Source organism: Microcaecilia unicolor, chromosome 9, assembly GCF_901765095.1.
Source record: "Microcaecilia unicolor chromosome 9, aMicUni1.1, whole genome shotgun sequence".
Lineage (NCBI taxonomy): Eukaryota > Metazoa > Chordata > Amphibia > Gymnophiona > Siphonopidae > Microcaecilia > Microcaecilia unicolor.
Window position 1 is genome coordinate 197669872 of NC_044039.1, and position 14506 is coordinate 197684377.

The 14506-nt window shown below is 43.8% G+C and overlaps 1 protein-coding gene across 1 annotated transcript in view; it reads left to right on the forward strand.

Moving 5' to 3' along the window:
• Positions 1 to 14506, forward strand: part of SETD3 (SET domain containing 3, actin histidine methyltransferase) — a 108195-nt gene that overhangs the window by 76534 nt on the left and 17155 nt on the right. Inside the window, 2 exon segments of the mRNA XM_030214029.1 lie at positions 4005 to 4063; positions 7492 to 7606. Coding sequence (XP_030069889.1) covers positions 4005 to 4063; positions 7492 to 7606 — 174 coding nt within the window.

The following is a 14506-nucleotide window of genomic DNA, read 5'->3' on the forward strand; positions in this document are numbered from 1 at the left end:
AGGTCAAGGAGGATGAGGATGGAGTAGTGACCTTTGGATTTGGCAATGAACAGGTCATTAAAGACTTTAGTGAGTGCTGTTTCTGTCGAGTGTAGAGTGAAGGTGTGGGTTATAAATATATTTAAATTTAATTACCTTTACAACTCCTTGAAGGGCTTGATCAGGTCTGTAATTTCTCATCTGTTAACAAGTATACTCCTAGAATATAATTAGAAGATGGTTTGGGGTTTTTTTTTTTTTTTTAACCATTTAAAGAACACTTTAAAGTAGTTTTATAGCCAGAAAACTAATTAAAAAAAACAATTTAGCCACTCCTGTGGTAGGAAGCCAGAGAGGAAGATGGCAAAAATGACTTTGGATATGGCATGATGCTGCCTACGTTTATATCCTTGTAATAGGCAGGAAAAACTGCAGAATGAATGAATGAATTGGTCCTTTTTTTCCTCCTGTCATTTAAATTACAACCTTGTCATATTTGTCCTCTTCTGGTGCCCTTCAGGCCCTGCTTTGGTTGTAATCCTATGTGTGTGAACTTAGTCTGATGCGCATTGATGAATTGTTAGTGTATATATTATTTTTTTTTTAAGTTTATGGAAAGCATCTTTAAAAAATATAGCCAATTAAACTATTTTACATGGCGTTTTGTTTGACACTGCTGCACCAGAAAAAAAAAGCTGTAGAGAAATGATCACATGTGTCAAGTAGAACAGGGCTTTATATAGCAAGACGGATTACTTGCTCACTTTTTATTTGGTACTAGTAACGAAGGCCCGTTTCAAATCGCAATGAAACGGGCGCAAGCAAGGCTCCCCTCCGTCCCTTTGTGTCTCCGTGTGTCGCCGGCCGCCCTGCAGCCTCCGTGCGAGAGCTACAGTGCAGTACAACGTTGGAGCTGAGAATGTGCTCCGCCCTCAACGTCATAACGTTTGACGCGAGGGCGGGGCCCACAGACTGTGATTTTGTGTGGCTTCAGAGCTTCGAACTTACGAACCTGTTTTCAGTGACGTCAGTGCAAATAGAACGTTGAGGGTGAGTTTTATATATATAGATAAGTATTGCATTTATTATCTGGGCTTCCAGGCACATGCATGAAAGTAAATGTTTTAGTGAAATGGAATTCCCTTTTTTACACATTTGGGACCAGATTCTATATATGGCACTGAAAAACAAAGCACGCTGAGTCACTGCCCCTGGAGTAAGACGCCGGAGGAGCACAGTGACGTGACAGGCGAGAGGAGGAGCGGCTGCAGAGATTGCATTGTAAGACTCGGGCATTTGCGAATGATTTGGGGCTGGGTTTAAAAACATTTATCGCTTCTTTTCTTTTTGTAGCGGCCGCTGCTGCTCAACAGGGGAAGCAGCAGCGGCCAGACAGCATTACCACTGGCAGCTGCGGGTGGCGAGGGGGTTTGATGCACCGGGGGGAGGGGAGGGTCGCTGGACATGGATGGCTGAAGGCGGGGCAGGGGAGAGGGAGGTGTGGAGGGGGTCCTGAGACCAGAGAGGGGGGGGTGGGGGCTCACACTCACTGTCTCTCACATACAGTCTCTGACACACTCCCTGTCTATCATACTCTCTCTCTGTCACACACAGACACTCTGTCTCTCACACACTCTCTCTCACATACATACACACACACACACACACGCTGTCTCTGCCCCTCTCCTCTCTATGACACACACACTCCATCTCTCAAACATACACACTCCGAGGAAAACCTTGCTAGCGCCCGTTTCATTTGTGTCAGAAACGGGCCTTTTTTTACTTATATATAAATAATTATTTCCTGCATATTTATAGTAGCTGTCCTAAAAATTCAACTGACTGGTGTCAACTGTATTTTTTAGGGTCAATTTATCCCTCCCAACATGGTGGTCCACCCACCAATAACTAGGAAGAAATAAATCATCCAGGGCTGCATCAGTTTGCTCTTTATTAGGTACCTTATTTCCAGTGGCGTTCCTAGCCTGGATGACACCCGGGGCGGATCGCCGGTGCGCCCCCCCCCCCCCCCCCCCCCGGTGCAATGACAGCCCCTGGATGCACGCCGCTGGGGGGGTGCCACAGCATGCGCCTGTCGGCTCCAAGTTCGCTAACTTCGCTCGTTCGCTGCAGCTCCCTCTGCCCCGGAACAGGAAGTTAGCGAACTCGGAGCTGACAGGCGCGCGCCCCGGCACCCCCCAGCGGTGTGCACCCGGGGCAGACCGCCCCCCCCCCCCCTTTGGTACGCCACTGCTTATTTCTTATCAAGTTTTATACAGTTAGCAGATCAGGTTCTCAGTTATGATAACAATATTCACAGCAGAGCAGGTTTTGGAAGTCTGATCTATCATACGATGGCTGGAGAAAACCATTTGTGCCTCTTTTTAAAATTGGGATAGAAGTGTAGTGGAATATAAAAATGTTTTGGTTACAGCTGGAAAACATCACAAATTACAAACCCTCGCATGATTCTATATGAATTGAACTGAAAAAAAAAAAAATCAATTGAAATGTAAATGTATCATCACTACATTGTATATTCTGTGCTGAAACAATAGAATCACAGAACTTGAAGTATTTCAACTCTAGTCCTTTAAATGGCTTATGGAAGGGGGAAAGAATACATGGGAGCTAACACCCAATTGGCAGCCTTATGTGATGTGTAATTTTCCTAAAATTGCACACCAAGTGCAGGCTTTTGTTGTCTAATTGATTTAGGATTCGAGCTACTTTCTACCTCATTCCCCACTGTCCCACACACAGTGCCAGCGAGTACATTACAGCGAGAGATGATAAATTACTTTGCACTTGTGATGCTAATGCATCCGGAGTAAAATCTGCAGGTGACGCACAGCTCCGTGCATTAATAGTGGTACAGCCGTACGCTCGGGCCCGCGTGTCTCTCTGCCTTGGCTGTAGTAAGCTGATCACTTGATGTGTTGAAATGTGTTCATAGTGAGCAGAATTTTTGGCACTATGCAGCACATTTAATCTGGTTTGATTACACTGGTGCACGGAATGTGTGGTGTCCTACCCCCACCCCAAAGTAGCTAAAATGCCTCAGTTTGAAAAGTAGTATGTCCATTGTAGAAATGTACTCATTCAGGAAAGTCAGGAGACAATTTAAAATAAAGGAAATCTGTGCTAAATGTTGAATCATGATTTTATAGTCTCAAATTTATGCATATTTTATCAGTTTACTGCAAGTGAACTTTGCAATCATTTTTATATTTTCCCTTCCATTAAATGGAGTTAGGAACTACAGCTTAAAGAAATCACACTGACCATTTTTTTTTTGTACGAATGAGCTGTGCTGTAACTTGTGCAGATTTGTGGGGATATGTCTCAAATATATGAGCAAGTCCCAGTGCATGGACATGTCCAGTGGCTCCTTTTTAGAGCTGTACCGAATAGCATATTTTACTGTTCAGCCAAATACGAATAAATAAAAATATTCAGCCAAATACATAATATGAATAATGGGCATTGAACTTTAACATAACAAATACTTGATCTCTGATTTCACATTGCTTCTTTTACTATTTCAGTAGGATTTAGCACTGTAGAGCCCCAGAATATTTGTATTTGAATTTATTCAACTGAATACGAATAATGTATTTGGGTCCAAAACGAATATTCGGTTCAGCCCTAGCTCCTTTGTGCACCTACTCTGAGTGAAACATGGAACTGTTAGTGAAAATTGCAGGTCCATTAATGCACGTAGTTGCCTAGAGTCAGATTCCACTTAAAATTTTATATTTTTGTGGTGTCTGTGGGTTCCAATCTTGAAATATGAAGAAGCAGATTTATGGCGACTGCTGGATACAACAAATTAAGTTGACAGTGATGTATGAAAGCCGAATAGCATGATGATCCCTCTGTAGTGCGGCTGGACGCCTCCTGCTTCATTTGGCTCTAGTTAGGATCTGTTAGGCAGCAATGTAATGAAATTCTGTTGACTGATTCTGTTTTTCCTCCTCTTCTTTTTCTCCCTGGCTCTTCTGAAACTCTGAAATTCCCAGAGTCATCCTAATGCCAACAAGCTGCCCTTGAAGGAATCATTCACTTATGATGATTACAGGTTGGTGTTTTTCAGAAGGTTTGGTTTTGTTTAGTTTTAAATTTCAGTGGTCTTTGATGTCTTGAAAAGAGAGAGGACTACTTCAGGAAAAAGCAACCTTGCTGTGACCATGTAAAATATCGGTTTACAATTCAGTGCTGATAAGCCTTCAGAATTTACCATAAGTGGAAAGGATGAGCATCAGAACCTTGTAACAGCCTTTTTGAAATAGTTTTTAATTTCACATTGGAGGCTGTTGTAAAAAAAATGCAGGAACAGAGCAATTGATATAAACCCGCCTGTTTTTTTTTTTTCCATACCTGCTACAGCGCTGCCAACTCTGTATGAACGTTCTATGTACCGTCTCATGCTTTTGTGAGTTCTTATACTGTTTTTGTGACCACTACCTCCACTAAGAGGTTGATAATGGGAAGAAGGCATGAACTTAAGGATCCATTTCTTCCTGTTACAATTTCACATCATGACCTTCAACTTTCAGTTGAAAAGACTTTTTCATGTAAAAGAATGGAGTTTGTTTTATTACAAACTAGTAAAAAAGGCCCATTTCTGACACAAATGAAACGGGCGCTAGCAAGGTTTTCCTCGGAGTGTGTATGTTTGGGAGAGTGTATGTGAGAGTGACTGTTTGAGAGTCAGAGTGAAAGAGTGAGTGTGTGAGAGAGAGAGTGAGTCTCTCCCTGAGCCCTGCCCTCCCAATCCATGGCCATCCATGTTTCTCTGTCACCTGCCCCCTCCATTCATCCCTATCCTGCATTTCCCCTCTCTGCCTGAGGCCTGCCCTGCATATCCATCCATGCCCATCTGTCCCCTCTATTCATCCCTATCCAGCAATTTCCCTCTCTCCCTGAGTCCTGCCCTCCCAATCCATGCCCATCCATGCTCCTCTGTCCCCTGCTCCCTCCATTCATCCATTTCCAGCAATTCCCCTCTCTCCATGGGCACTGCCCCCTCCATTCATCCCTGTCCAGCATTTCCCCTCTCTGCCTGAGGCCTGTCCTGCAATCCATATCCATCCATGCCCATCTGTCCCCTCCATTCATCCCTATCCAGCAATTCCCCTCTCCCTGAGTCCTGCCCTTCCAATCCATGCCCATCCATGCTCCTCTGTCACCTGGCCCCTCCATTCATCCCTATCCAGCAATTGCCCTCTCTGCCTGAGGCCTGCCCTGCAATCCATATCCATCCATGCCCATCTGTCCCCTCTATTCATCCCTATCCAGCAATTTCCCTCTCTCCCTGAGTCCTGCCCTCCCAATCCATGCCCATCCATGCTCCTCTGTCCCTTGCCCCCTCCATTCATCCCTTTTCAGCAATTTCCCTCTTTCCCTGAGCCCTGCCCTCCCAATCCATGCCCATCCATGCTCCTCTGTCCCCTGTCGCCTCCATTCATCCTTTTCCAGCAAGTCCCCTCTCTCCCTTCCATGGCCCCCCCCTCGCATCCATGCTCCTCTCTCTCCCATGTCCCAGCCTGGCCCGCCCCCCTTCGCATCCATGCATCCCTTTTTTGTTTTTTTTATTCTTTTTAACTTTACCTCCGTGGCGTTTCCGGCAGCGAAGCATCAGGGAAGGAGGCGGCGCTCCCGACGTCTAGCTTTCCCTTCGCTGTGTTCCGCCTTTTTTTGGAAGGCGGAACACAGCGAAGGGAAGGCTAGACGTCGGGAGCGCCGCCTCCTTCTCTGACGCTTCGCTTCCGGATTTGTTTGTTTAGACGCGAGGGCAGGGCAGAGACGGCTGGCTGGCTTGAAGGCTTCACACCACGAATCCACGAACCCTTCAGCCTGGGAGTGACGTCAGATGGCTTCATGGCTTCACAGAACGTTGTCCTCAGAACGTTGAGGGTGCGTTTTATTATATTATATTTGTTTACTCACAGAATTCATTAAAACCTCATTTTTTTGTTTCCCAGAGATAGTTACATATTTCTCCTCTTGGACTCCGGGGTGTATGTATTTAGGTCCTCAATATTAGCCTTAAAGCAATGTTGCAGACTGCACTGTTTTGGTGGCCCTTTTTTGGATTAACTGGTCTCTGGTTTCTGGATTCCAAATGCAGTTATGTGCCACCAGTTCTCAAGCCTGTTAATGTTCCTTATTTGTTCATCCCATCTAGCTTGTTCTCCTTTGTCTGTAAACTGACATACTTCTCAGGAAGCATAGAATAAGAAAGGTCTGAGCAGTACTGGCCTTGTATGAGCTGGCTTAGCATTAACTTCTGCCTAGTCCTCTGCCAGTCTTGATCCTAACATACCACCGTGAATCTACCCTTGGCTGGCCAGCTGGAGTCTCCTAGTTTGGGATGTTATCAAAAGGATTTTACTTGACAGATTGGAATAATGTGTGTAGGGAGGAGGTAGAATTAATGTAGTATTTAAAACTGTTAGGATTTTATACATGTCTACCAGGTGTGTGACTACAGTGTAACTTGCAATTACATGGGTGACTTTAGTTTTTGGAGCATAAGTGTTCGAGTACAAACAAGCATCTCGGTGGTCTGTACTACTACTGTTGCTCTGAATGGGAAGGGGTTTTGCACAGGCACTTGGTGTACAATACAAGTGATAAATAGAACAAGTAGAATTTTTTTTTTCTTCTATAGACCTCCAGGTCAACTGGGTTGCTACAGAGACATTGTTCCAAGCCTCTGGGAAAAATATACCTAGTGCTTAGCTTTAGAGGCCACCATTGAATGGTTCTAGGGAGAGCCCTACATAGACCGTCTTTGCAGAGAGTAACTATAAGTAAATTAGGAGGAGGTATAAAATAAGGGGGAAGGTCCCTAAGTCATCCTGAATGAAGGTTCATGGTGCCAGATTCCAACCCTGTTTCCAATTGAAGTGAGAAGCAGGAGGAAAAAATCTGCAGTGACAAATGAAGGCTTTGTGAGGCTTTTATTCCGCCCAGTTTATTGCTCTAGGTTGACTGCGCTCTCTCCTGATACATTCCTTTGATTTGGTGATAGAGGGCACACCCTGTCACTGCAAATTACCAGAATTAAAGATACCAGAAGCATAAAGCTATCTGACAAAATATTTCACTGGCTTTTGTTTTAAGTGGTCTAACCAGCCAGTGGATGCACGCAAGGGTATCTCAGTGAGAATGCACATCAACGATGCTAGTGTATGACTAAAATTGTTTTCCTTATTTCATGTTAACAGAAGTCAGACTGTGTGGATTCAGGCTTCAATATTCATGCAAACTAGTGTGTTCATAGATGTTTTCTTTTAATTCAATCTATTTTCAACTGAAAAGGAATGAGTTTTAGAAGCTGGCTTGGCAGGGTGTTTCATGATAAATTAAAATCCTAAAATAAAAAAGGTGTTGAATGTTAATGAAAAAAAAGCTTTGTGCCAATTTGTTTGACAAAGTGAGAGATGGACTGTTTTAAAAAAAGATCCCCAAAACTCCAAACTTTTCTTTTCCCCATTCTAGATGGGCCGTTTCCTCGGTTATGACCCGGCAGAACCAAATTCCGACTGAGGATGGCTCTCGGGTTACCCTGGCTTTGATTCCTCTGTGGGACATGTGTAATCACACCAATGGACTGGTACGCTTTTCTTCCCTGGCATGGTTCAGTGGCGTTTAGTTGTAAATCAGCCATCCTTTTCTTACTGTTGCACTCCCCAGTAGTTCTAATTTAGAAGCATTACTGATAGAGGATTGTAATTTTAGGACTGGTACTCCAAAAGTGGAAGTGACCACATAGCACTTCTGTTTTGTTTCTTGCCAAGTTTTGCTCATCTTGAGGAGGAGGAGGAGGAGAATAGCAGCTCCTTGGAGAGGGTTGCTTCTGATCAGGCATAGGCAAACTTCAGTCCCTATAGACAGCAGTCTGCTCTGGTTTTTGAGATACCCATGGTGAGTAGGCATGAGAGAAATTTGCATTCACACTGCTTGAAATGTATCTCGTTCCTGTTTTATCAGGGATGTCTTGAAAACCTTGTTGGTCTTCATGGGGACTGGAGGTTGTCTGCCCCCGTTTCTAGTTACCTGAATGAGGAGGAGAGCAATACAATTAAAAAAAAAAAAAAAAAGTAGGTTTGGTGGTGACACTGTCTTAAGCCACAGTCAGGTCATGGGAGTCATCCTTAGAACTTCCAGACATAAGTCTCCATTTATCATCTAGTTCCAGTGTCTGAAATTGATAACCTGGAATGAGATATCAGCTCTTCTGGGGCCAAGGGAGGCATATAAAAACACATCTTATTACTGTATTAAAGTTATTTATGTTGTAATGAGTGTTTCCAAAACCAGTCCTGGAAGCATACCTAGGTATCTGGATGGTTGCATGGAATATGCATATGAGGGGTCTGCAGAGTGGCTCTCCAGTGTGTGCTTGCTTATGATGGATAACATACCAGTTGTGTGCCTTCAGGATGGGGATAGAAATAACTGCTGTAGTGTAAGGAGAGGTTCTGATAACTGCCTTAAACCACAGTTAGTACAGGTTTGTGTGTTTTACATTTTTGGATCTTGTTTTGGACATGAATCTTAGATATGAATCTTGGTGTCTTTTGCATTTTTTTTCCCAGCCAGATGTAATGAGACTTTTCAGAGCAGTGAATTAGCAGGGCCCTAACTTAGGCCATTATGTGCTTGGATTCTGAATACTGCATTGAATGTTTGAACAATTTTAGGGGATTTTGTTTATCCATGTAATTTTAATAAATTCTGTTTATGGCCCTGCAGTTTTCTGCTGTTATGCTACCCAGCTCCAGCATCTGTTTTTGGGCACCATGAGCCTTCATTCATAAGCCTATCCCCTGTTATAGCCTTGCTTCTCTTCCTCTCCCCCCCCCCCCTACCCGCACCCCCACCCTTCATTAGATTGGTCACCTCATCAAGAGGTACATATTACAGCTTCTTCAGGGCTCTTTGCTGGCCAATACGTATTCTTGCAGAGTGGCTGTCTGTGCCCCCTCCTTTCCTGACAGGAGAGAGGTTTTGCATTAAGGCACTTTCCCTAGGTCCAGAAAGATTAAGGGGCCTCATCATGCAATCCAATATTCCTGTTCTTCATGCTAGACCAGTCTAAACTAGTGAGTTGTTGTTTTCTTTTTTTCTATCTAGCAGATGGAAGCAGAGAGTAGACTTTTTTTTTTTTTTTTAGTGACATCACTGTTGATATAAGGATTGGTGTATTCCACTCAGTATTTTCTGCGCTCAGCAGATGGTCACAGTCAAGATTGTGTAGCTACAAGATGAAGAGCATTTTTCCCACTAGAGGCACTCAGGTCATGGCCCAAGTCACTAGTGGAAGCTAATCTTGGGCTGGTGGCTCTCTGGGTCAGTCTAAGGACTACTTCCAGGTTGGTATAAGTCTTCCTGGTGTGTGAGAGATAACAGAGCTCTCCCACAAGATGCTCTGGCTGGAAGGGCACTGTGTACCTGGTGTGTGTTCAAGGCTTCTCGTGCCCATGTCCCTGCTTGTGGCTTTTCTGTCATTTCTCTCTCCTTCCTCTGTGCTGTCCCTGCCTGCTTTCTGTTTCTCCTTCCTCTCCCTCCCCCTGACAGTACTTAATTCTGGGTCTTTAAAAAAAAAAAAAAAAAAAAAAAAAGAGGGGGTCCTGGGAAGCTAATAAGGATGATGTATAGTTGGTTCAGTGAGACTAGTTGAAACCAGAGTAACTAGTTGGAAGGCAGTGCCAGTTGGAGTCACTGTCACGGCTAGATGCTTATATAGCATGACCAGGAACATAGAAGGGCTGCAGCATGAGCATGGATAGCATTTGCAGAGTTCGTACTGCCCTATCTACAATGGAGCAGCTAGTCGTCTTGAGGTCATCGATTGCGCTGTTCCAGATGGCTAGATCCCAGGGTTAAGGAGCTCCGACCAATGTGCAATGGAAGATGTTCCTTCCGGTGAAGATTATGGCCATGTTGTATTCAGACTGTGGTTCTCCCGAGTGAGTGAGCCACATGGCATCAGCAGCTCCCCAGGGGAAGCATCACATGGAGGTCCCATGACATTGACCCAGGCTGGTCAGTCCTTATTGGGACAGAACCTGATAGAACAGATTGTCAGGTCCTGTTGATGGAGTGGAGGAGTAGCCTAATGGTTGGTGCAGAGGCCTGATAATCAGGGGAACTGGGTTTGATTTCTATGCTTCAGGTGCCTAACACTTCCAATTGCTGTTTTCCAGGTTCTGTGCAGGACTTGCAGCCCTCCTGTATATCCTCCCAGCCTACTCCAGGGTGACTCCCAGGTCTACCCCGGGTTTCCTCTCCACATGCTGCCTTCCAATATATTTTCTCTACAGTTTGTATTTTCTCTCTGCTATTCCCAGTGGCTCCAGTACAATTTCTCTTCTTGGTACAGTCCCTTCTCAATCTTTCTCCATGTGAAACCACTGTATACCAACAACACATTGCCTTCCTTCTGGTTTCATCATCTCACCATCTCTTTTGTCTTCTCCATGTGAAACCACTGTATACCAACAACACATTGCCTTCCTTCTGGTTTCATCATCTCACCATCTCTTTTGTCTTCTCCATGTGAAACCACTGTATACCAACAACACATTGCCTTCCTTCTGGTTTCATCATCTCACCATCTCTTTTGTCTTCTCCATGTGAAACCACTGTATACCAACAACACATTGCCTTCCTTCTGGTTTCATCATCTCACCATCTCTTTTGTCTTCTCCATGTGAAACCACTGTATACCAACAACACATTGCCTTCCTTCTGGTTTCATATCTCACCATCTCTTTTGTCTTCTCCATGTGAAACCACTGTATACCAACAACACATTGCCTTCCTTCTGGTTTCATCATCTCACCATCTCTTTTGTCTTCTCCATGTGAAACCACTGTATACCAACAACACATTGCCTTCCTTCTGGTTTCATCATCTCACCATCTCTTTTGTCTTCTCCATGTGAAACCACTGTATACCAACAACACATTGCCTTCCTTCTGGTTTCATCATCTCACCATCTCTTTTGTCTTCTCCATGTGAAACCACTGTATACCAACAACACATTGCCTTCCTTCTGGTTTCATCATCTCACCATCTCTTTTGTCTTCTCCATGTGAAACCACTGTATACCAACAACACATTGCCTTCCTTCTGGTTTCATCATCTCACCATCTCTTTTGTCTTCTCCATGTGAAACCACTGTATACCAACAACACATTGCCTTCCTTCTGGTTTCATCATCTCACCATCTCTTTTGTCTTCTCCATGTGAAACCACTGTATACCAACAACACATTGCCTTCCTTCTGGTTTCATCATCTCACCATCTCTTTTGTCTTCTCCATGTGAAACCACTGTATACCAACAACACATTGCCTTCCTTCTGGTTTCATCATCTCACCATCTCTTTTGTCTTCTCCATGTGAAACCACTGTATACCAACAACACATTGCCTTCCTTCTGGTTTCATCATCTCACCATCTCTTTTGTCTTCTCCATGTGAAACCACTGTATACCAACAACACATTGCCTTCCTTCTGGTTTCATCATCTCACCATCTCTTTTGTCTTCTCCATGTGAAACCACTGTATACCAACAACACATTGCCTTCCTTTTATTCAACCATCTCACCATCTCTTTTGTCTTCTCCATGTGAAACCACTGTATACCAACAACACATTGCCTTCCTTCTGGTTTCATCATCTCACCATCTCTTTTGTCTTCTCCATGTGAAACCACTGTATACCCACAACACATTGCCTTCCTTCTGGTTTCATCATCTCACCATCTCTTTTGTCTTCTCCATGTGAAACCACTGTATACCAACAACACATTGCCTTCCTTCTGGTTTCATCATCTCACCATCTCTTTTGTCTTCTCCATGTGAAACCACTGTATACCAACAACACATTGCCTTCCTTCTGGTTTCATCATCTCACCATCTCTTTTGTCTTCTCCATGTGAAACCACTGTATACCAACAACACATTGCCTTCCTTCTGGTTTCATCATCTCACCATCTCTTTTGTCTTCTCCATGTGAAACCACTGTATACCAACAACACATTGCCTTCCTTCTGGTTTCATCATCTCACCATCTCTTTTGTCTTCTCCATGTGAAACCACTGTATACCAACAACACATTGCCTTCCTTTTATTCAACCATCTCACCATCTCTTTTGTCTTCTCCATGTGAAACCACTGTATACCAACAACACATTGCCTTCCTTCTGGTTTCATCATCTCACCATCTCTTTTGTCTTCTCCATGTGAAACCACTGTATACCAACAACACATTGCCTTCCTTCTGGTTTCATCATCTCACCATCTCTTTTGTCTTCTCCATGTGAAACCACTGTATACCAACAACACATTGCCTTCCTTCTGGTTTCATCATCTCACCATCTCTTTTGTCTTCTCCATGTGAAACCACTGTATACCAACAACACATTGCCTTCCTTCTGGTTTCATCATCTCACCATCTCTTTTGTCTTCTCCATGTGAAACCACTGTATACCAACAACACATTGCCTTCCTTCTGGTTTCATCATCTCACCATCTCTTTTGTCTTCTCCATGTGAAACCACTGTATACCAACAACACATTGCCTTCCTTCTGGTTTCATATCTCACCATCTCTTTTGTCTTCTCCATGTGAAACCACTGTATACCAACAACACATTGCCTTCCTTCTGGTTTCATCATCTCACCATCTCTTTTGTCTTCTCCATGTGAAACCACTGTATACCAACAACACATTGCCTTCCTTCTGGTTTCATCATCTCACCATCTCTTTTGTCTTCTCCATGTGAAACCACTGTATACCAACAACACATTGCCTTCCTTCTGGTTTCATATCTCACCATCTCTTTTGTCTTCTCCATGTGAAACCACTGTATACCAACAACACATTGCCTTCCTTCTGGTTTCATCATCTCACCATCTCTTTTGTCTTCTCCATGTGAAACCACTGTATACCAACAACACATTGCCTTCCTTCTGGTTTCATCATCTCACCATCTCTTTTGTCTTCTCCATGTGAAACCACTGTATACCAACAACACATTGCCTTCCTTCTGGTTTCATCATCTCACCATCTCTTTTGTCTTCTCCATGTGAAACCACTGTATACCAACAACACATTGCCTTCCTTCTGGTTTCATCATCTCACCATCTCTTTTGTCTTCTCCATGTGAAACCACTGTATACCAACAACACATTGCCTTCCTTCTGGTTTCATCATCTCACCATCTCTTTTGTCTTCTCCATGTGAAACCACTGTATACCAACAACACATTGCCTTCCTTCTGGTTTCATCATCTCACCATCTCTTTTGTCTTCTCCCTTTTCAGCTCTCAACCTTCAACATTTCCTTCCTTTCATTCAACCATCTCCATTCTTGTCTGAGTTCATCTTGTGTTCATTGCTGTCTGCATGCCTCTCCTCTTCTCTGTACTCCTTTGCACCTTCTGCTGCTGTCCGCTGGATATATCAATCCCAATCCTGGTCCTCCACATCAGCTCTTATCCTATTTGTGCAGGTCATCACACCGTGATGTCTCCAGTCTAATTTCTGTTCCTCTCCTTTCCCCTTCTTCTCTGCCTTTCTCATGTGCTCTGTGGAATGCCCACTCTGTCTGCAACAAACTTTCCTACACCCACCACCTCTTTTATCTCTCGTACTCTCCATCTGCTTGCCCTAACTGAGACTTGACTTTTGACTCTGACTCTGCTTCAGCTGCGGCCCTCTGTCATGGAGGTTACCTTTTCTCCCATACTCCTCACCCAGTTGGCCATGTAGGTGATATCTGGCTACTGCTCTCACCCTCTTGTAGATTTCAGCCTCTTTCCACCTCGTCTCACTGCTTTTCTACCTTCGAAGTCCACTCCATCTATTCACTCCTCTAACTCTGAGTAGCAGTCATTTATTAACCCCTGATAAGTTCCTTTATTCCTTTTTTTTTTTTAAATTTGTAGAAGTCTTTATTGAATAATGAGAAACATGATAAAGGCAAAAAATACAAACAAGGAAAGGTATAGCAAAATACCATGAACTAGTATGGCTTCTTTCCAAAAGGTACATTTGTTTAAGGCCACATAAACCATGTACTCAATATAGCTCACGAAACAAAAGATCACTTCAAACTTTATATAAATATTTGCCAAGAAAATAGGACCCCACAACCCCCCCCCCCCACCACCACCAAAGAAAAATTTAACCCCCACTCCATCTTACCAAGAACAATGTTTCAAAAAGGGTCCCAAATAGCTTCCCACTTGGCCATGGTGTGACAACGAACAGCCCAAAGTGTTTCCATTTCGCAAATGTACCAAAGCTTATTCAGCCATTTTACCAAGGAAGGGTCTGTTGGAGATTTCCACTGGGCAGCCAGAATTACATGGGCTGCAGACACAGCATGTCTAGCCAGCAGTGCCTGTGATTTAGAGAGACCCGGGAATTTCTTAGAAAATAAAAAGTACTTGGGAGACCACTTAATGGGCTTCCCAAACCAGCGCTGTAACCTATACTGA